Source organism: Coturnix japonica, chromosome 10, assembly GCF_054131305.1.
Source record: "Coturnix japonica strain WE chromosome 10, WE-NBRP24, whole genome shotgun sequence".
Lineage (NCBI taxonomy): Eukaryota > Metazoa > Chordata > Aves > Galliformes > Phasianidae > Coturnix > Coturnix japonica.
In genome coordinates, this window is record NC_140672.1 from 2548083 (window position 1) to 2571472 (window position 23390).

At 52.6% G+C, this 23390-nt stretch overlaps 1 protein-coding gene across 9 annotated transcripts in view; it reads left to right on the top strand.

Annotated features, from left to right (window-relative positions):
- Positions 1-30: 30 nt before the first annotated feature.
- Positions 31-23390, top strand: part of PEBP4 (phosphatidylethanolamine binding protein 4) — a 60001-nt gene continuing 36641 nt past the window's right edge. For 5 of the 9 annotated variants that reach the window (XM_015883002.3, XM_085510466.1, XM_085510465.1 and 2 more), the window contains exons 1-3: positions 898-951; positions 6115-6251; positions 7058-7190. In XM_015883002.3, coding sequence (XP_015738488.3) covers positions 6121-6251; positions 7058-7190 — 264 coding nt within the window. In that variant the 5' untranslated portion in view covers positions 898-951; positions 6115-6120. Of the gene's footprint in view, positions 612-897; positions 952-2526; positions 2567-5754; positions 5807-6114; positions 6252-7057; positions 7191-23390 lie in introns of those variants that run through there. The other 4 variants (XM_085510461.1, XM_085510460.1, XM_085510464.1 and 1 more) reach the window with 4 other exon arrangements.

A 23390-nucleotide genomic window follows, 5' to 3' on the forward strand; every position in this document is an offset into this window, starting at 1 on the left:
CAAAACCTGTTGGACCACAATCCGCGCTCAGCACCCGGGCAGGAATTTTCCACTCTCTGGGTGCGCCGCTGCACGATGCACGTCGAGACGTGCTTTATACGGCTCCTAAAGGGAAAAAGCAAAGGGAAAAATGCAAACTTTCCCATTTCCAGATGCTTTGAATGGTCGTTTGACCTCATCTTTAAGTTTCCACGTTGGAGGTGGAGAGCAGAGATGGAGAAATGCATGGGGGAATGCATTGGAGACATTGGGTAGATGCAAGTTGTGCACCATGCATGTTATTTCTGCCAAGTGCATGCTCCTTCTGCAAAGTACATGCAATATCTGCAAAGATAACACAGCAGATGGTGCTCAGAGTGAGAGATAAGGGTAACTCTTTGCTCCCCCAAACTCTCCCTGCAACCTCTTGCACCCATGGGGGTGATGGAGGGGATGCACTTGGTGTTGTTGATGGTGCTGGGCAGAAGGAAGGCATGGATGTGATAAATGCCTAAGGGTGACAGGATGGGAATGGAAAGGGTGAGCTTGGGAGAAGTGCTGGTGAGTCAATGGGAACCACAGGAGCAGGGAAATGAGCACAGCCTGCAGGGCTGAGTCAGTGGGACCAGCTGGTGAGTCAATGGGAAAGCAGGGAGCTAATGGAGCGATGGGCTGTAGGTGTTTGTGGGGTGCACAGGAGGAGGGTATAGGGGTGATCCAGCATGGAGGTTACACTCCTGGAGTGCTGCTGGGTCACTGAACCCTGCCATAGGGCTGGATAATGTGTGATCTATAGGGTTTGCTCGTGGCCCAGCTGTTCTGGGGTTGGTTCTGTGGGGTTCCAGCCTCTGTAAGCTGCCCCATGCGGTGCTGTGTTGGCACAGCTCTGGGGTCAGCGCTGCCAAGGGGCCGGGCAGTGGGGCTGGGGCTGTGCCAGGCTCTGGGAATAGAAACACAGCAGGACACGGAGCGGTAGGTGGGAGGACAGGGGGGTTTGGGGCACCAAGCAGCTTTCCTTTGTGTGTTGGGGGGCAGACATGGGGGCTCTGTGTCCCCTGATAGCTCTAAGTTGGGGTCACTGTGGGGTAATGGCACTGGGTGCCCGCTGCTGTGCTGGAAGGAGTTGGGGTGGGTTCATGGCAGCACCCATTGGGTCCAGTAATGTGGATTTGAGTGGGGATAGCAGCGGGTTTGGGAGCTGCCTGCTGAGATAGGAGCAAACAGTTGGGATGGGGGGAGATGGGAAGAGCTGGGGAGATCCCAGTAGGATTGTGGGTCCCCAACACTGGTTTTGGGGGCACCCTGGAGCATTTCCCTAGGCAAGACCCATAGCTGTGCCCATCAAACCAACGTGAACCCCAGTGGCAGCCAGGTTAAAGCTGTCTGAGGTGAGATTGAGCCAATTTGGTGCAGTTTGAGTCTATTGATGCAGAGGTTCATCACGGCTCTGCTGGGGGTTGGGACCCCCATAACTGATCCTCTCACAGACGAGGGGATGGTCTCAAACCCCGGCATCCAGGCTGTGCTTCCCTTGTCTTTAGGCCACAGGCAGCAAACAGAGCTGTGGGGCCGAAGGGCTGCACGCTGCTGAATCTGAAATGGGGATATTTATAGCCATCCCTGCCTGGCTGCCCTAAATTCCATGCAGGGCCCTGTGCATGGGGAGCAGAGGCCTCCCCCCTCCCTCCCTCTCCCCTCCATCCCCTTCCTTCCACTCCCCCCCCATCCCTGAGCCATTAGGAGGGTCCCCCTCCCATCCCCCCTCCATCCCCCCCCCATCTCCATCCCCCCCATCCCTGAGCCATTAGGAGGGTCCCTCTGCCATCTCCCCTCCATCCCGCCCAATCTCCATCCCTCCCATCCCTGAGCCATTTGGAGGGTTCCCCATCCCCTCCCCCCCCCCCCCATCACACCCCATCGCCCCCCATCCCTGAGCCATTTGAGGGTTCCCCTTCCCCCCATCCCCTTGTCCCCCCCATTCCCCCCATTCCCCCCATTCTCCCCATCCCTGTGCCATTAGGAGGGTTCCCCTCCCCCCCTCCCCCATTACCCCCCATCGCCCCCCATCCATGAGCCATTTGAGGGTTCCCCTCCCCCCCCCATCTCCTCATCCCCCCCATCCCCCCCCTGCAACCTCCATCCCCCACATCCCTGAGCCATTAAGAGGGTTCCCCTCCCCCCCCCCCATTGGCTGACTCAGGGCTGCTCCTTCCTCACCCCATTCCCCCCTCAGCCTCAGGGCTTTCCCACGAGCATCACCCAGCTCAGCTCCTCGTGTTTGGGTTCACAGTCATCCCTTTAGGGCTGTAATCACCATTAGGGCACACACCTCCTCCTCCTTCCCCCCCCCCCCCCCCATCCTTCCTGCAAAGGTGTGCAGAGCCCAGGAGGGGTGAAAACACTCAGCTGGGGACAGATGACACCTCAATGGCCCACGCAAAGTCCCTATGGAGTGTGGGTGGGAGCCACACCTGAGGGTTGCACAATATATATGTCTATATATTGCTGGCGTGTTGCTTAAAGCAGCACTTTTCCCTTCATCCCCAGTGCAAAAGGCTGAGCCTGAAGCGCAGAGCTGCTGCGCCAGGTGGGTTGCAGCAGAACGTGGAGCGTGCAAAGGGTGGTGCAAGCTGGTTGCATGAGGATCCACGCTGCTGGTGCAGCTGCAGAGCTGCTGGTGCAAGGGAACGAGGCTGCCAAATGCATGCACTTAATATAGGTCAAATGCAAACGTTCTTCCCGAAATAGAAGCCCTCTTTGCTGGGTAGAGCTGCAGCTCGCTGCAGTCACAAGGGCTCTGCCAGGTGCTGCAAAGGGAGCTGGTGTGCAAGCTGCTGCCACCAAGGTCACCTCCTATTGCAAACAGAGCTGTGCATGGTGCATCCTCCCCACCAGGTGCTTTGGCTGCTGGAGGAGGGGTGAGCACGCTTGTGCAATGGATGGGGTGCAGAGGTGGGTGAGCCCTTCCTCAAGCCGTGCATCTTGCTTGCAAAATGTGAAAGCAATGCTGGCTTGTGCGTTGTGCAAGTGGGCCAGGATGAGCAGCCATGCATGGGCTTGGAGCTGCAAGGGGTGCTGCAGGGGTGCTGCTGAGCTGAGGCCGTGCAATGGGAGCAGTGCTGCAGCTCCATGGGCTGATGCCAGTCTGTGCTCCTGTGATGCTCTGCTAAAGCAGAAGCGTTGCTGCAGAGCTGCTCTGCTGCTCGGTTTGCACTGCAATGTGCCCTCACAGAGCACAGCAAACTGCTTGCAGCTTCAGAGCATCGTGCAACCTCGCAGCGTCGTGCATCCACCCCATGATCCCATCAAGGTTGCTGTGAAGGCTGCATTGAACCAAGCTGCGTGTTCGGCTGTTGGGATTGCACAGGGGGGTTGTTCTACCATTACAAACCCTAAGCCCTCCCCCCCAACCCTTACATGGAGCCTTTGTGCTGCACATAAAGCACTGCAGGGGGGTCAGTGGGAGCAAAGTGGGGCTGGAAGTGGGGCTGGAAGTGGGGCTGTTGGCTGTGGGTAGAGATAAGGCATAAGGCAGTGTGTGCAAGGCACGGTTGAGGTGCACAGAGGGGTCAGGATGTGGCTTTTTGCTTCCTCTATTTGCCATGAAAAGGGCTGAAAAAGGATCTTCCTGCACAATGGAGGGGATTTACCCTGTTGTGCCACAGCTTTTGCTCCATGCAGCTCCATGAGCAGCACCTCTGCTGTGCTTCTGACCAATAGGAACTAGAGCTGCCCCCAGGACAGCACTAAATGAGTGGGGAAACTGAGGCAGAAGGGCTGAGCTGCATCCATTGAGGTGCTTTGCAAGGCCTTGCTGGGCATGGAAGGAGCACCATGCATTGCACAAGCAAGATTTTGCTCACACCACACAGAAACCTTTGCATATGCAAAGCAAGAAGGGGGTTCCATCAATGCAATTGCAAGGGCCCAAGCGGCCCCTTGGGGTGCAAGCAATGGGTGCACCACCTTTGCACATGCACGTGGCCCCAGCAAGAAGGGGGTTCCATCACCATTGCATGGGAACAAGCAGCCCTGTTTTGTGCAAGCAATGTGTGCACCACTTCTGCACATGCACCCAGCCTCAGCAAGAAGGGGGTTCCATCAACACCATTGCATGGGAACAAGCAGCCCCATGTTGTGCAAGCAATGGGTGCACCACCTTTGCACATGCATGTGGCCTCAGCAAGAAGGGGGTTCATCAATGCAATTGCATGGGAACAAGCAGCCCTGTGTTGTGCAGGCAATGGGAGCACTACCTTTGCACATGCACCCAGCTCAGCAAGAAGGGGGTTCCATCAATGCAATTGCAAGGGCCCAAGCAAGCAATGGGTGCACCACCTTTGCACATACACCCAGCCTCAGCAAGAAGGGGATTCCATCAATGCAATTGCATGGGAACAAGCAGCCCCATGGGTTGCAAGCAATGGGTGCAGCCCATAGAGCCGCGTGCAGGCAGCTTCCCACCAGCAGGAAGGGCAGCATTCCTGGCACCTTAAGCTGCTGAGTCAGGAGCTGCAACGTGCACCACGCACACATCCTGCTGCTGTGCTCAGGGCCTGACCCGGCGCGTGCTTTCCCACGGAGGAGGATGCTCACAGGGGTTGGTTGAGTGGTGCAAACTGCTGGCACGTGTTGGTTCCTTGCTGCCAGGGCCCGGCGCGTGCCGATGGCGTTGCATGCATTCTGCTGGCCCTGAGGTCTCGTGGGAGCTGCTCTGTCTTCGCGGTGTCCCTGTGTGTTTTATTGCTTGCTAACATAGGGCTGTTCCATAGGGGGGTTCTGGTTTTGCAGCTCTCCCGAGTTGGAGAAATAGGAGCTGTGTAATTACTCTGCAAATGGCTTCGTGGAGAGAAAGCAGAGTTTATCTGCTGCGAGAGGTTGCTGCTCCCCTGGGGTGTTCTTGCAGAGCATCCCTGGAGAGCTCTCTGCTCCTCAGCAATCAGCAAATCCTTTTCTGCTGATGCTGCTTTGCACTGAGGCTCCGCGGAAGGGCTCTCTGCACCCCTGGCTGATGAATGGATGCCCCTATCTGGGTTGCTCGGGTTGCATCCCAACTGACTTGTGCCAATGTTCCCTATGGAACTGCTGCAGAGCAATGCAGGACCGACCAGTTTGCAACAAAGCAGCACTGCTCCTCATGCCCTGAGCTGCAGAGCAATGCAGGACCAACCAGTTTGCAACAAAGCAGCACTGCTCCTTATGCCCTGAGCTGCAGAGCGATGCAGGACCAACCAGTTTGCAATGAAGCAGCACTGCTCCTCATGCCCTGAGCTGCAGAGCAATGCAGGACCAACCAGTTTGCAACAAAGCAGCACTGCTCCTCATGCCCTGAGCTGCAATGGTGCTGGCTTTATGCTTCTCCAGATGAAATACCAAAATCTGATGCTTTGCCATTGCAAGTCTTCCTTGCAACCCAAGCCCTTTGCACCCCATGTCCGTGCATGCAGCAATCCAGGACAGAGCTGCAGAGCAGATGTTTGTTCTGCTTCCCTCTTGCAGCCAGCAGCCCCTAAACCTGCAGACCATCCCCATCCATTATTGCTTCTGATTAGTTGAACCCAGTGCTTTTGATCTCTATGTAACGATAGTGGTGCTGCACTTGTGGTCACATCACTGGGCTTAAGGATTCCAGGCCAGGTGAGGCGATGTGTGTATGGTTATCATGGGGTCAGGGTTGGAATAAGCTGCTGTTTTCTGTGCTGCTTTGAGGGTCTTTATGGGATGAGCTGCCCCCTTCCTATGCTGTCCCACCCCCAATTCCAACCCCTGCATCCTTCCCATCTCCACGGTAACCACAGAGCTGTTGCTCCATCCCTGGTGCCCACGGGTGAGTGCTGGGCTGGGGGTCCTTGGGGATGCTGTGGGGCCATGGGGATGCTGTGGGGGTACAGATCCCCTAACATGGCCCTCCCCAAGCTCAGGGCTGGGCCATGGCCAAGCCTCATTATAGGAGGGGCATTGTGAACTCTATCCCTTCCCTGTGACACAGTGGTGGCAGCATCCAGGTAGGGGTGGCGGTGGGTTCAGTCTTCATTGGGCATCATTGATGTGGGATTGGTGCTCATGGGGGACTGAGCTGAACCACAACGTGGTGCCGGGTCCTGGTGGGTCTGACCGCATCCTTTGTTTGCTCAGGGCAATATGGGGCTGCTGCTGGTTGTGGTGCTGGCTGCTCTCCTGCCTGGGGTGGCTGCACAGGGGCTGTGGCCGGATGAACACTCCCACATCTGCACCTTCCACAGCCTCAGTGGCAAGGACAGCAAGTTCTGCAGGTGAGCAGTCCCCTTCCAAATCAACTCCCCCAGCCCATGGGAGGGCCATTTCCATCTTCCCCCCTCCACCCCCCATGCTATCAATGCTGTCTTCCCATCACTGGTTGCATGAGATGGGAGGGCAGGGAGGAGTGCTGTGTGTATCCCTTCCTTTGGGGGTTTCTGAGTTATGAACTTCATTTTTGCTGCCTCCAAAATGCTCCTGGGATGGGATGTGACTGCTATAGAAGGTTGTGGATGAGTGCAAGCCAGGTGGATGCGCCTTGCTTTGGACCCCTGGCCTCTGTGGGGTCAGCCCATGCTGCTTGGCAGCCCTTGGGGATGCAGATTTAAGAGCCCCCTCCTGGCAGGGCCTTAAGGCAGTTTGTTCCTGAGCTGCGTGGGAAGGGGAAATTGCTCCAAGTCTAAGCTGGGGACATCTGACCCGTTATTGCACTGTCTGTGGCCCGAACCCATCTGAAGCTCAGCTCTGCTTATATATTAGGGCAGGAGAAGCAGCTCAGAGCCCAATGGGGAACAAGGGATGGCTTTACTCCCTGTCTTTGACCTCAGCCATGTGAGTCGTGATTTTAAGGCTTTGGAAGCTGCTGGGAACAACCTGGGCTATTGTGAGCGTTCAGAGCTGTCTCAGTGCTGCTTTGGTGGTGGGGGGGATGAGGAAAAGAGGCAAACCCTGTGCTTAGAGCATGGGAGGCTGCACAGCGTGCTGTGCAGGTTGCACCCTACACCTCCTGCCCCACACCAGACCCCACTAATGCACAACCTGCTCCCACCTGACCCATCCTTCCCCCTTTTTCTCTCCCCAGAGGCAACGTAGAAGTCATTTACCCGGAGCTGGGCGACGTGGGCTGCACCTACATCCCCAGCTGCCATCAGTCTCGTTGGCGCATCAGCAGGGAATGGGGCAGCCCCCAGGTCCGTTACCCACAGGCCAAGAAGGTGAGCGTCATTTGGGTCCCTTCATTGCTCTCTTATGATGCTACCACTGCTCAGGTTGTGTTGCTGGTTCTTATCATTGACATTTTGCATGAAATCTGGATGATTTTTATGCTTATTCCCACTCCGTTGCTTTGCTGTTTGGGTTTGAGGTTGAGGCGTTGGCAAACCCGCTCTATTTTGTTGACGGCAGCATAGAAATAGCAGTAAATATATGAATATCCTCGAGCTTTTTGAACACAAGGAAGGCTCTGGTTGGGTGTTTCCATTCCCACACACCCGGGTTAGGGAACGCAATGAGTTGGGGCCGATGCTGGTGTTGATGGGGAGCGGTTGCATTATAGCGATGCCAGCAGATGGCACCATTGAACTTCAAGCTGAGCTCTATTCAGGCAGGCACCCCTGGGTTCTGCACCCCTCATTGGAGATCTCTGCCCAACTCTGTTTGCTAATATAGGCTTATCTTCTTGGGTTCACCCGCTTGGGGACCCCAATGGGGTGGTAACCTGAGGGTTGGTGGCATCTTCTTGCTGAGGTTCGTCCCCAAGTTGGTGTCCCAGCGCGCTCTGTCGGCATCCTGGCAGCTGCTCCAACAGCTGCAGGGGATGCGGAGCTGCGCGTCTCCAAGCAGCAGGAATCAATTCTTCCATCTGCTTCGTTGGCATCCGAAAAGTCTCTTCCCAAAGTTGATGGCACGGAACGGAGCGTAACTTTTACTTAAGGATGCCTGATTGGTCAAAGAGATTAAAAAGGGGAAAAAAGAAAGAAAGAAAGGAAGAAAATGGGAAAAAAAAGGCCCAGAACTGGCAGAGGATGCTGCTCATGGAGCCACCCACCACCTGTGTGCTGCGTTGAGTTTGGAGCTCAATCCCTTCCAATTGCGTTGCGTTCGGGTGTCATCTGAGGACACAGCCCCTGCTTCTTCCTTTGCTTTGCTTTCATTCTGCCTTCCCCCAGCCCAACGTCAGCCCCAGCTCGGTGTGTTTTGGACCATGGAGGTGCAATTAATTTAATGGGGGTTGATTTAGGGAGAGGGGTTGGGTGGTGTTGTGTCATCCCGCACGCATCGGTGCTGAAATGCTTTGGGTGAAATGCTTTGGTGTTTCAATAGGAGAACACACAGATTGACCACCTGAACGTTTTCCGTGCTCGTGGAGCTGTGAGGATGCTCTTTCCCTCAAAGCACCTCCAGAGTTCACCTTTTCCCCCCCAAAATCTTCACTCAGAAATGGGCAAAACCTAGGCATAACAGCGAATCCAAGGCACGCACAGGAGGGTTTTGCTTTTTGTGCCAATGATGGGATTCCCAAGGCCAGAAAACTTGATTTATTTGGTTTTTTGTCTGTTTGCTTTTCAGTTATAAGGAAGGGAAACCTCGCTTTGCATGTTGTGCTGCTCAGCACCCGATGGGCGCTGGATGGGCGTAATGGGGTGGCTGAGCTCGTTCGCTTGTTCTGAGCTGCAGGTGGGCACTGAGGGTGCTCACCTAATACAATGAACCAAGCAGAGAGCATCAGCCTCATTGCTCCATCCCATGCAGTGACTGAGTGCTGGCTGTGGTTGAGAAGCTGGTTTGGGGGGGGGGAGTGTTGGGGACGATGCACCCCAAAAAGCCCAACATCTGTAGAGATGGGAAACTTGTCGTCCCGCCTCGATATTGCTTTGCTCAACCAAAAATAAATTGGAAAAGAAAATTGGACGTCGCACCAATTTGGGGGCAAGTTTATAAATTCTGCAGCTAAGCAATCCCAATAGAAGATGATAGATCGCTGTGGAGCGCGTGGTCCCGGCCGTGATGTATGGCCGCATTAACCACAACGCCATATTACATGATTCTCTTTTATTACCACTGTTGGTGGCAGACAGAAAAACAGATTACACTTGAGATCAAATCGATGGGAACTTTATTTACTGGCCTTTTAAAAACATATTTCTGCACTTTATAAAAACATACGGTAGGTGCTATTGATAGAAGTTGTCTGCTTGTTAAAAAGCAATTTACCCGCGGCGACGCTCGTAAGTTGCGTTTTCACTGCGCTACCTTTTACCTGCTTGTCCTGATCTGTGCTTGTTGAGGTGGTTGATGACTTCCTCAGGTTTATTTGGGACTGGGTGAGGGGAAGGGCAGGGCAGCATCCTTCTAGAGGAGTGGTGATGGGAATGGAGCTGGGTACAGCTGCACTGTTGGGAGCGCTCATCTGGGTTAGCCCAGGTTGGATGTAGGGAAGATCTTCTATGGAAGAGTGGTGGGATGTTGGTGGTGGGGTGACCAGGGAGGTTGGTGGGATCAGCATTGAGAGCTGTGGGATGTGGCACTGAGGGACTTTGTTAATGGGGATGGGTTGGGGTTAAGCTTGGGATCTTGGAGGTCTTTTCCAACCTTGGTAACCCTATGAACAATTCCCCTGTTGGTCTGAGGTCAAACAAATCCACTGTGTTGGATGCTGAAGGTTCTCAGCATCGCCTCTTTGGGCCATCTTAGTAATAAAGCCTTTTTCTCATGGTTTCTCCTCCAACAGAACTTCTGAAACTTGAGTTTTTTGCTATGACCCTCTTCCACCCAGGCTTGTCCCATCAGCCTGGTGCATCTGCAAACTTTCTGCAGGCAAAGCTGCAACCCAAGAGAACTCCACCTCTTGGAACTGTGCACTTCTATCATATCTAATTCTTTAAAACCCCCTTCCGTAACAGAATGAGTTGGAAGTCGTGACGTGCTCAAAGCTACACACAGCAGAACTTGCATAGAGCTGTGTGCTGCTCTGGGACCGGAGCCGCAGCCACGTCCCTTTCTGTCCCCCTCCTCCTTTTGTGAACATCTGGAGACAGCTCTGATTTATATGTGCTCTAGGGTCCGCAGCCCATTATTTGAGACAATTACTTCTATGGGTAAATTCATTAGCCTTTAACAAAGGGAGGAGAGGATCTGCTTCATCTCCCGGTGGGGCCATGCTCTAGTTGTGTCAAGCAGTGATTTGCAGCTGGCTGGGCAAGGGGCGTCGGGGTGGCACTCAGGTTCGGTTCAACTCTCATTAAAGAAGACGTTTTTAAGCAGAATTTTTCTTGACAGTTTGTGCATCCTCTCTGGCTCGTGGCACCATCTGGGACTGAGGAGCCACCAGCGTTTTTCACTCAATCCTGTCCGGGCTACTTAAAAAAAACACAACCCACAATGGACTCGCATTCCTTCCCCACGCTGTCAGACAGATATTATGGGATTACCCAAGACCTCGGTGCCAACCCCTCCCTCTTGCCTTGCTTTGGGTTCCCATGCCCTGTTAAAGTGGCTGGGCATCCCATTGCCCTGACTTCAGAGGGCTGTGCTGCAATGGGACAAAGCCTGCGAGCAAGCAGGGAGCCTCTCTAAACTGGAGGAAAAGCAGGACTGCATTGCTCCACACACACTCTGTTGACCCAAGCTATATATTTGGGGTTTAGGATGCAGCCCCTGCAGTGTGAACCGCCACTCTGCTTCTTCTGTGTTTTGTAGGGCTCTTCAACATGGGGGCAATGGGTGGGTTGGTGTTCAGCGCCCGGCCCCACCATAGGGGACAGCTGGTGCCACGCTATGAGAGTGTCTCTCCATGAGTGATCCTGGCAGAAACGTCGCTTTGCATCTGGTTCATTACCTACACGTTTGCTGGACGTTTAACGGCCCCGGACAAATAGCGATGGCAAGAACCTCCAGGTCATCAAATCCACGTTCCTCATTGCTTATGTATTGGCATCCGTGTGTGTCTAGGACAGACACTTGTGCCTGTTTCAGCTGCAAAATGTTTGAAGCAGCCGACGGTTTTACTTTGATCCCCGTAAACACTATACAGTAATCAAAGTTTAAGCCGCTTTGGATGAAATAATTGCTTAACAATCATATAAGACAAAGTGATTCAACAAATGACAATTAGGACTTGTGATATACAGAACAGATGCATTCAGTGTACCATATTATAATGTGCTAATACAAGATTGACAGCACAATAATAGGAGAGAACAGCCACTCAGCCTATAATTCTAAACCAAATGTGAGGCTGTCCACAGAGCTCAAATCCTAGCAGGCTGTACAATTAGAGGTAAGAAGGCACAAGGTTCACAAAGACTCATTAGCAGGTTGGCTGCGAAATTTCCAAGGGGGGAAGGCTCCCACTGCAGTGTTACGCTGTTGGTTGTAGGGAGGAGGGGGCTCGAGGTGATGGTGTAGGGGTTGGGTGTGACGTGTGGGGCTGTCGTGTGTCCCTACTGAGCTCTGCTCTGATTTTGGGGCTGTGTGATGGTGTTGAGCTCAGTCCGGCTTTGGGGACCCGGCTCCATCAGATGGTGTTACAGCACAGCGTGGGTGCACGGAGGAGACAACGGTGTTGGGGACTGGATGAAATGAAGGCTGATATGAGCACGGAGCACTGATTGGCATCCCCTATAGGAGTTGGGCTCTTCCCAAGTCCTAAATGATACTGATGGGTGACAGGGGCACCCTTTGGCCCTGTCCATGGTCATTAAGGCTCCCGCTCTTCTCTTTGGGCGACTCGAGTGATGGGGACATGTGCACGTCAATCTGCAAAGGGAAGAAATGTCACCACATCCCATGTCCAAACAGCACACAGAGATCAGCCTGTGTGTTTTCAGCTCTGGTGACAAAACCCACTTGGTCTCCTCGTGTGCTTTCCTCACTCTGTGCGCTCTTATCCCGCTCAACGTATCATTTTGTCGTGTTTTATTATTAAATAAACATGCCAGAAAATACACTTTTTTTTTTGCGTGCGTGGGGGAGGATGGAAAGGTTTGGTGATTAAAACTTCTACCCATCAGTGCTCAGCTCCAGGAGATTGGTTGTGTTGCTTTGTGTTGGATCTTTCAGGTTGGTGTCAAGGTTGGATGTGGGGTTTGGGATGGGCACATCCCTATCAGTATTAAGGAGTCAGGAGTTCATCTGTTGCATGGCCATGACCCCGCTGTTGCAGGGAACCTTTGGTTTTCCAGCTTGCTAATCTGAAAGCTACAGGGATGCGTCGGGTCCGTGGGAGTGTTTTGGGGGATGGCAAAGTCAACAGCAATGCATTTTGATAGAAGGCAAACCCAGGTCAAATAACATCTCCTGCTTTTCCCTTCATTGCGGGGGCAGCGGGGTGACATGAGCAGAGGGGCAGCAATGCTCCCCCCTCCCTTCATCTTCCCACCCATTTAATTTTTGAGGAGCCTCTCGGGAAGCAGAGCCCCAAACACACAGAGCTGAGTGCCAAAGCCCATCTGGGGCTGCACGTCACCCCCATCAATGGCAGATCAATGAGCCCCAAGGAGCAGTGTCACTTTTATTGAGCCTTCTGCCACCCGCAGGACCCGCCTTGGCTTTTTCAAAAGCAATTAGCGGTGCTTTGGGTGGGTGGGAGGGTTTATAGCATGAGGCAGGCTCCTGCGGACACTCGTGCCTTGGAAATGGGATTTATAGGGGCCTGAAATGATGCTTAATCAAGGGCTGATCTCTGGCTGCTTTGGGTAACTTTGGGCACAAATGTGTACATATGCACTGTGCTTTCTCTTGGTGCAGTTTTGGCACCTGAGGCTCTTGGTGCCTTTGTGCAGCCATCGGGATGCCTCATTGTGCTCTTTGCTGCTGTGCCACTCTGGATGCACTACCTGAGCATCATCTCCAGCATGAGGTGGGACGTGCTGCCTTCCTGTGGGGCTCTGAGCATCAGCGTCCTACTCAGTCTTTGGAGCTTCTCCTTCCCTACCCTGAGCATCTCCTCCCCATCCCTGAAGCATCCCGTCCCCAGTCCCTGGAGCATCCCCTCCCCATTCCCCAGAGCATTCCCTCCCCAGTCCTGGAGCATCTCCACCCCAATCCTTGGAGCATCTCCTCCCCAATCCCAGAGCATCCTCCCCAATCCCAGAGCATCCTCCCCAACCCCTGGATCATCTCCTCCCCAATCTCTGGAACATCTCCTCCCCAATCCCCAAAGCATCTCCTCCCCATCCTCCCCTGCACAACTTCCCCAGTGCCTCCCTGCCAGCACAGGAACCATCCTCACAGATGAGTAATTCTTCCCAATTCCGGGGTTCTTCCTGCACTCCCCACCCTGCAGCATCCCCCGAGCCCACCCTCCTGTATCCAGCCTCCAATCTGCAGCAGCAATATCCCCCCTCACCCCAACAGAGGGGATGGGATGGAGGATCTGGGTTATACAAGCTGGGTTTGGGGAGACTATTTTGGATTGTTCCTTCCTGCCTCCAAATTGCAGCTTCGAATGTGACAAGTTACAAAACACTTGAGTCATTTCTCTCGCGCGCTGCCGTTCCCCCACAAGGAGCTGTTCGGGTTTGGTTTGTTTTAGAGGGGAAAGAAAAGGGGGGGCTGGGGGGGGAAGCCGGCTTCCTGCTCCCCTCCCTCCCCCCCTCCTCAGTGTGCAGCCCACACGCAGGGTAACTCTGAAGCTGTTTATGTAAGCTGCTCATGTTCTGCTGAGCTGCAGCGAGAGCTGTTGTCAATTCAGAGGAAAGCCCACGTCTGCCCACGTAGGATCTCCCAAGCAGGGTTGTGTAACGTAGCCAGAGCTGAGCCGAGAGGGATCAGAGCCCCCATACCTGGGGGTGAAGGAGGGGAAAGCTGCATGGGGTGGTGGGAGGTGGGATGGATTCCTATGGGGAGGGGATGTGGCCGTTCCCTGCTCTCTGCTGCCCTTCCTGAGCTGTGGTTGGGGATCGTGGGATGGACCTGTGTAAATTGCACATTTTGGGTGATGGCATGTTTGGGGTAATCGAGTCAGAAGGAGGCTTAAAGCATGTGTGATTCATGTGGTTTTCAAAGCCAAGAGTGCTTTCCTGGTAGGCTGTGCTGGACTTGAGGCAGCAAGGTCTGCACAGGTTGGATGGGGGTGGTTGCAGCATCCCAAAGCAACCTGCAGTGTGTGCTCTGACAATCAGCCCTGGAAGGACTTTCCCAACCCTGTGTGGCCATTCCCAGTCCTGTGTGTCCATCCCATCCCTAGGTGTCCGTCCCAAACCTATGCATCCATCCCAGCCCTATGTGTCCATTCCCAACCCTACACATCCATCCCAATATTAAATGTCCGTTCTCAACCCTACATATCTATCCCAGCCCTATGTGTCCATCCCAACCCTATACTTCTGTCCCAACTTTATGTGTCCATTCCCAACTCTACATGTCTACCCTAGCCCTATATGTCCATTCCAACCCTATACATCTGTCTCAACATTATGTGTCCATTCCCAACCCTACACATCCATCCCAACCCTGCATGTCCATTCCCAACGCTACACATCCATCCCAATCTTATGCATCCATTCCCAACCTGACACATCCATCTCAACCCTTCATGTCCATTGTCACCCCTACACATCTATCCCTAGCTTATATGTCCATTGCCAACCCTACATGTCCATCCCAACCCTACTCATCCATCCCAACCCTACACATCCATCCCAACCCTACTCATCCATCCCAACCCTACACATCCATCTCAGCCCTATGCATCCATCCCAACCCTACACATCTATACCAACCCTACATGTCCATCCCAACCCTACACATCCATCCCAACACTACTCATCCACACCAGCCCTATATGTTGGGACCCTTGTGCTCCAAGCAACACCACGTTCTGAGTTCATTGGGATAAGCCCAGTGTCCTGATCTTGGTTGGCTCCACACCACACCAATGTGCCCCCACTTCATGCCGTTTTTGCCCCAAATCCAACAAGCCAACACAACCTCATCTCACATCACCTGCTCCAGCGGATGCCACCATGCCCACCGCTGCCACCTCCCACATCTGTGCCACCAAGGCCGTTGAAATCCACTTTTCTTGCAACACCCGCTGCCGAAAGGCCCTCGATCCTCTTGCACAGGGTGGGGAACGCCGCATTATCATTTCAATGCTTCTTTACATAAATAGTGAAAAAGAAGAAAAGCCGGTGGCTGGCGTTTGCTCGCAGCCTCTGAGAAATGCTATCTCAGTGATCGGGTTTTAGTCCTTTGCAAGTGTTCCATTTTTATACATATTTATTCATGCAGAACAGAGACGCCGAGCGCGTCGCCCTGCCGCGGGGCTGAGGGATGCGCTGCTATACATAAGAATGCACCTTCATTTACATCCTCCCTACTTCCCCACAATTGAACTGTGTGCAGCTGGGTTATTTTTATTCCTTCTGTGTGTTTCCTTAAAGGTGGGGGAAGAATTTTGGGGTGGGTTGGGAAAAAAAACCAACAAAACCCGCACCTCTAAATGCACTTTTTTAAAGGAAAACAAGAAAAAAGAAACTTCCATTAAGAATTCCCTCCTGGATGTTTCTAAGCCATAGAAATGAGGCGTGTTGGTGAGGGGGGAGAGGATGAGGGGGAGGAATGCGTTTTGGGGCAAAGAGTAAGTTTATAACTATTTTTCTCTTAACTGGAGCAGTTAGCTGCGGCGCGAGCCATTCATCTCCTGATTTAATAACTCACTCTCCCAGCACGGAGATGGGCTATTGCAGTCCTGGATATTGCTTTTCTTGGTATCAAGTATCAAAGATGAATCCGCATCTTCTAATAAAACACATTTTCATTGTAATTGAAATAATAATTTTCTGCTCCCTCTTTTCTTTTTTCCACCCCCCTTTATTTTGGGTTCTAAAGCTCTCCTTCCCCCATTCCTGCCCTGGAAATTATTTTTTTCCCCAAAAGAAGTGGAGGTTTTGGTGCTGGCAGTGGAGCGAAGTGCGGCTTTCTTCACCCAAATCGTACATCAAATGTTGTATCTTATATATATAATATTTAGTGGGGTTAATGTTCTTAAAAGCTTCTCCTCACCTGTCCACCCTTTAACTTGTGCTACATGGACCCAGCTGCTGTTTTCAGGACACATTTGGGACACTTATGGCCATGGGGACCCATATGGTGATGGGCACCCATATAGTGATCCCCATATGGTGATGGAAACCCATATGGTGATGGAGACCCATATAATGATACGGACCCATATGGCAATGTGGGTCCGAATGGTTATAGGAATCCATATGGTGATGGGGATCTGTATGATGATAGTAACCCATACGGTGATGGGCATCTGGATGGCAATGGTGACCCATATGGCGATGGAGACCCACATGGTGATGAGGACCCATATGATTGTAGGTACCCATATGGTTGTGGGGACCCATACAGCAACGAGAACCCATAGGGTGAAGGGGACCCATACAGTGGTGGAGCCCCACGTGGTGATGGGGCCCCATGCAGCTATAGGGACCCCTATAGTGATGGTTGCATCCCTGCAGCTGTGGTTTCTCCAGCAAAGATCCAGAGTTTAGAAGAGCAATGCTGGGATATTTCCTGGTGCAACACGCTGCTGTTGTGCTTTGCACGTCCATCTCAGCCCTGGGACACACCAGGAGGGAACGGTGCAATTAAAACCCCACCGACACGTGCGAAAAGTGACAGCCTCCAAACAGCACATGGAATCAAGATGAAAGGCAAACGCCAGCTCTGGCACAACCTTAGGAAAGGATCCATCAGCTCGACGCATCGTCCTGGGATTTCAAACCACGCCAATGAAATTTGGCCGCTTCATTTCATTCACTGTCAATCAGAGCCGCCGCTACCGATGCTTCCTCCCTGTTTCAGATCCCGCGGTTCTGTTGGCGCTGCCCAGAGCTCGCTGTATCCCAGCCAGGCAGCCCTCAACGCCGAGCGATTAAATCATCATCAAAAAGGAGAGACGGAGCTTCTCAGACATAATAGTGAAGAAAGAGGGGGGTGGCTCCGGGTCTGCTTCCATCCCAGTACGTTTCTGAGCTCTTCATGCAGAGCTTTGGGTTTCCTATGGGATTTGTTGGGGTTTTGGTGCTGCCTCCCCGCCGGTAAAATCTAGTGCTTTAATAACAGAGCTGTGAAGAGGGATGGGGAGGGATAATTGTGCCACTGGGGGTTGCGACGTGAGGCATTCCCTGCCCTGGATTTGGCCCTTTGTAGATTAGAAGTGCGCCAGCTCCATGTCTTCAGCTCAAAGGAGCCCACGTTGGATTCAGATCCTGATCTGGGGTGTGAAGCGGAACCCCTGGCAGCCAGGGGGGGGTGATGGGGACAGGGATTGTTTGTATGGGAAAATGGCATAAAAAAATAAGTTGTCTGTTCTTACACGGCGGCCAAGTGGGGCAGCAAAGGGCCGGGCGAGCGAAAGCTTTTTAATTTCAGAAATGTCACTGAGTCACGAATGAGTCATAATTATAATGGGAGACATTTCCAACCCGGTGCATGACTCGGAGACATCTTCCAGGGATGTGAAGCTGTTTGTAACGGCCCGGCCGTGCCCGGTGAGGTGACAGGGGGACGCGTTAATGCCCCCGTTGGGTGGCAGGTGTCTATTAGTGGGGCTCCTACCCCTGTCTGTGATGCCGGGTAGAGTGCCATGGGGGTGGCCGGGGGAGCCCTGAGCATCTCCTCTTCTCCTTCTCCTCCTCCTCCAACGCATTTCTACTGCTCACATCAGAGCGCAGCCCCAATTCATTAAGCAGAACGGGTAGGAGCTAAATTAAAGAGCCAGTCCAACCAGTTTGGGGCTCCCATGCCAAGCGGGTCCTCAACGTCAGGGAGAAATCCGCCCTCACCCGGTCGGCATGAAATATTCCTGAGCCACAAACGCCTTGGACTCATTTGCTTTTCCATAAATAAACTCGTCGGGAGATATTTGGAGATGGGCCCTGAGCGGCGGAGCTTGGAGCTGCTCCCAAAAATGCGCCGCTGTTTGGGCTCCAGGGGAGGCTTTGGGATTGCTTTGAGCTCAGTTTTGGTGTGAGTGTGGGGTTCTGCCCCTGCTGGGCTCCCCAAAGCCACACATATCCCAAGGGCTGCTCCGATGGCCTGGCACTGCTTGGGAACAGGTTGTGGGTTCATATAGGGGCTGATTTGGGGGTATTGGCTATGTGGTCATATCATACAGGGGCTGATGTAGGGTTATTGGCTATGGGATCATACAGGAGCTGATGTAGGGTTATTGACTATGGGGTCATACAGGAGCTGATGTAGGGGTATTGGCTATGGGGTCATACAGGACAAGGGGTAGTGGCTATGGGGTCATATCATACAGGGGCTGATGTAGGGTTATTGGCTATGGGGTCATACAGGAGCTGATGTAGGGGTATTGGCTATGGGGTCATAAAGGACAAGGGGTAGTGGCTATGGGGTCATATCATACAGGGGCTGATGTAGGGTTATTGGCTATGGGGTCATACAGGAGCTGATGTAGGGGTATTGGCTATGTGGTCATACAGGACAAGGTGTAGTGGCTATGGGGTCATATCATACAGGGGCCAATGTAGGGGTATTGGCTATGGGTTCATACAGGGGCTGATGTAGGGGTATTGGCCATGGGGTCATATAGGGGCTGATATAAGGGCATTTTCAGAAGTGGCTGCTTTGGGGTATTTCCAAAAGTGGTGGTCTACTGTGTTGCTTGGATGATGCTCAGTGTCTGAGCTACTTGCAAGAAGCAGAATGAACCCTTTGCTGTAGCACATGCATGGTGCCCCCCACCCAACCACAGCAAGACGAGTTGCTCCCCAATGGGGAAAAAAAGAACAGAAAGTGGTAGAATCATAGGGAATTGTATTCCTTTATTCCCAACTGGGGAAATGGAGCAGGAGAGCCACGAGGCTGCTTGCAGCTCTGCAGGGAGGCAAGGATCCATCCCCTCTCTTCCCGCAGCGACCAAGCGCTCCGTGCTTGTCCGCCGCGCGCTGATGGCTTGTGACAAGGACAGGATTGCTCCTTTGGTGAGCGCACACACTCCCGAAAACCCTCACGGTCTCTCACCATCCACTTCTCCTTCTTCTCCATCAATTTCCAGCCTCGCGCTGAGCACGGACATGGGAGAGGAGTCTAATCCGACCCATAAACTCTGTCACATCCTCATTAATTTGCCCATGTCTCCCGTTGTAGCCTGAGGACACCGTCACATTTGCAGCGCCTCAATGGCTTCATTTTGACAGCTGTAGGAAAGGTGAGCAGCACGGAGCTGCGCCCGCCCTGTGTCCCACTGGGTGGCTCTGGGACGGTGTCACCCCTCTTGGGGACACGGGCTGTGATGCTTTGCATCTTAGCACTGCTTTTCTTTTCCAATTTCCTTTTTTTTACCCCCTATTTCTGCTGATTTTGCGTGTTTTATAGCTCAAACTCCCAGGGTGGATCTTTCTCTATCCCGGGAGCTCCGCTGTCCTATTCTAATGCAAATGCGCGCTGGTTGATAATCTAATGTTGAGTGGATTATTTCACCCCCAGATGAGCTGCTTTAAGGCAGGATTTTGCTTTCAGTATATTGAGCTGAAGGGAAAAAAAGCAGCACCACAAAGAAGCCCACCTTGAACGGGGCTTTATCACCTGCAATCTGTGCTCTTCTCCCTTTCCTTCACACACCACAAGATATGAAGAAATCCAACCCTCCGCTGCCTTCACTTTGTGTGCACAATAATCGCATCACCAAGTGTTTGTATTGCAATTAGAGCCAGGGATATAAATAGAGAAATCAATTAGAAGGGTCCTGGCTTTGTGGTAGCACTCTGCATCCCACCCAACATCGGTGGACACCCAAAACTTGGTGGCTGTTGCATTGCAGAGCCAACATCCCATTGGGGAGTGTTTTGGGAGCCAAGCATGGAGCACCTCCATGCGCTCCTTGCCTTTCCTGCTTTACTCTCACCTCCAGCATCCATTCCTGGTTGAAATGCAATCAGCCCTGAACTGTCCTGCTTCACTCTGTCCCCCTTTCTCCTACAAACACGGGTTACGGCATCGCTGTTGGCTTCCCAACTGCATCATCCCCACCCGGTGTTGAAATCCATGCTGAGTGTTGCCAGGAATGGGAGCAGCCCCGCCACACCTGCACCGGCTCTGTGCTGGAATTTGGGGCTGTTTTTTGGGGCTCAAATAGGGCTGGGCCATGCTTGGCCATCAGCAGTTGCTCAATGGCAGCAGGGTGGAGAGGGCATGGATGGAAACACGCAGAGCTATTGGGAAGGGAGGAATAAGGGTTTGGCTGCAGCTCCCATCCCCATCCCTATATCCCTATACCGGGGTGCTTTGCACACAGGATGAATCCTCACCCCCACAACTGTGCGCTTGGAAAAGAACCTTAATGCAACCCCACCAAAACAAACCCTTCCTCGGCACGTGCGGCTCTTTCCCCCGGGAGAGACTGATATAGAGAGTGGAGCACACGTGACAGATGTTAATCGCATCGTTTAATGCTCTCCTGGAAGGCAGGATGTGCAGGGATGGGTACCAACCCAGGGGCTTTTGTTTCTGCTCCTGCAACGCATCCTCGGTGCAATGCACAGCGTTGGGATGCGCCCTAGGAATTGTGCAAAGGTGTTAATTGCAGCTTGATTGATCACAGCTCTATCAGCCGCAGCTTGATCAATAGCTGATTGATTGATTGGGGATGCTGGCGGGGTGGATCTGCCCATTGCTGGAATACACATAAGAAATTGAATTGAAGCAAGGGTAGGGGAAACCCCTGTGCATCCTGGTATGTAAAGAGGGGAAAACTGCACCCAAAGTGCTTCCATCCCACCTGCAGGATGGCAGAGGGGAGAACTGCAATGTGAGCACCCTGCCTTAGGAGTGAGCATCCTTGCCCCTGGGAAATAAGGGGGTAAAAAGGAGGAATCTATTTGTTCTAGGTTTGGAAAAATGCCTTTTTCCACGCACCCCCCCCCCCCCCCCCCCGCTGACTTGGGGTGGATGCAGGCCACACAGCGACGCTGCCTCTCCCTAAAAGTCACCAACTTATTGCCTAATAGATTTCCCAGTCATGAAGTCCCCGCACTCCATATGTACCCAAATCAAAGCAATTACGGATTTAAATGAAGCTGGAATCCGTGGTGCAGAAAACGCTTGTTTTAGCATGAGATTGGACAGAGGTGAGCGACCTGCAGCACCCCCAGTAATGAAAGCTCTTCACAGCTTGCAGTGTTTCACCGGCCGGTAATTGCTGCAGGCTGCGATACGGATCTGGCTGCGTTAATGATGCACTGTTCCTTTTCATAGGATTCATTTAAGCTTCCCTTTTTATTATTATTATTTTTGGGGGGGATTTCAAAGCAAGAAGGCAGCGTGGAGATTAACACGTTAAGGCGGACGTTTTTTTATCACTTAAAATATTATTTAAGGCTTTGGGGTATTGATTAACGAAGCGATCGGGGCTGGTGTCTTCGTGCTGGAGATGGATGCGCTGTGACACGGGCGCTCGTCGCTCCTGGCCAGGCTGCATCCATAGGGTTTGTGTTTGATTTGGCATGACAAGATGGAGATATTAGGACAAAACATACATTAAGTGGGGGGGGGGAAGAGTTTGGATTGGAATAAAAATCCTATTAACTTCCAAAAGAAAACCATATCCAAGAGACAGTTGGCTTCTGTTGTGAGTTTATTATTAAATATTTTACTAGGGAGGGAAGTTCTGAGCTGAGCAGCTCTTCTCTCCTGTTTCTGGCATGGAGTTGTTTCCAAGCCCTTTTTGCCAAAGCAGCTCATTGCGTTGGCTCAGCAGGAGGTGGTGGAACACCGGGGTGGGTTTTCAGAGGACCGTGGGATCATTGAGGTTGGAAAAGACCACTGAGATCATCAGGTCCACCACCACTGTGCCCATATAGCCACAGAATGGAAAAGAGCTAAGACCACCAAGACCCCAACCCACCCTATCCATGCCCATAGGATTGATGAGGTTGGAAAGACCTCAAAGATCACCACATCCAGCCACCAACCCATCCCCACCGTGCCACCAAACCGCGTCACTTCAAGGCTCTTGCAGCGCTTCAGGACACCACGAGTGCATTCCCAAAGACGCTCCTGTGCTGGATGCTCTGCTCTCATCCTTCATCCTCCTGCAATCTCCCATCTCTCCCCAGGGGCTCCGGCATTAATTTCTTCCCTTGACCCCAGGGCTGGTGGCGAGGCGAGGTCAGGCAGCGGGGAGCAGAGAGGACAGCAGCAAATGATAAGGAGCTGCGGGCGCATCGGTGCCGCGACGCCTCGGAAATGGCATTTCCAGCTCGCTTAATCGCCCGGTCGCAGAGAAACGCTGAGATTCAATTACCAGCCCCCGCGGCCCCCAGCACCCCCATCCTCCCGCACGGCCCCGGGGGCGGTGGGGGTCCGTGGGGGTCAGGGCTGGGGGTCGAGGTGTGCAGGGGAATGAGAAGTGAGTAGCTGGCGGAGCACCAGGCGCTTTCCATTTAGAAGACTCAGAATTCAATCCAGAAAATAACGCAGCGCTCGTTGTTTAATTTCCCCCCGGTATTTTGTGTGCTTGTGGGATTTTAATGCTATTAATTATTGTTGGATTTGTGCTTTTTATTATTATTATTCATTTCCTTTGCAACGTGGTGTTAGTTTATTGGGAAAGGCAGCAGTTCTTTGCATCTCATATCTCATCCCACCATATCCCACCCCATCCCATCTCATCCATCCTATCCCATCCCATCCCCAACCCCATCCCCATCCCATCCCACACCACACCACTCCATCTCATCCCAGCTCATCTCATCTCATCCCATCCCATCCTCATCCGCATCCCATTACACACCATACTACTCTATCTCATCCCAGCTCATCCCATCTCATCCCAACATCCCATCCCCATCCCATCCCACACCACCCAATCTCATCCCACTTCACCCCCATCCCATCCCATCCTCATCCTCCTCCATTCTCTATTTTGTTTCTTTTTCCAATTCCTGCCTTCCCAGCACCAGAACCCAATCTGTCACTTTTGTCATCGAGTTCTATTTGCCCGGCCAAGGGCTCTCCTCACTGTCATCTCAGAGCCTCCGTGGGATGCTCGTGTGCCCGTGCCAGCATCCCAGTGCGCTCCCCCCAGTCGCACTTTGCCAGATAATGAGAGCGAGTTTAGAAACTTAAAGCCTCTTCCTTGCACGCTGGTGAGTGACACAAATGGAGTTCATATTTAATCATCTGTTAACTCGTTGTCTATTATAGCTCTTTAATAGCACCATAGATATTCTTAATGAAGCATGATTTAAGGTATTTACAGCTCTAGGACCGACAGACATCACTCACAGTGTGCAGGTAATGAGGCGTAAAACAGCTCTGGAAACCGTAAAAATGGGAGAGAGGGAGGGAGAGGGAGAGAAAGAGGGTGAGGAGTTGGAGCTGAATTATTCCGGGGTTTGTTTTAAAATGTTTAGGCATTTAAAGTCATTTCA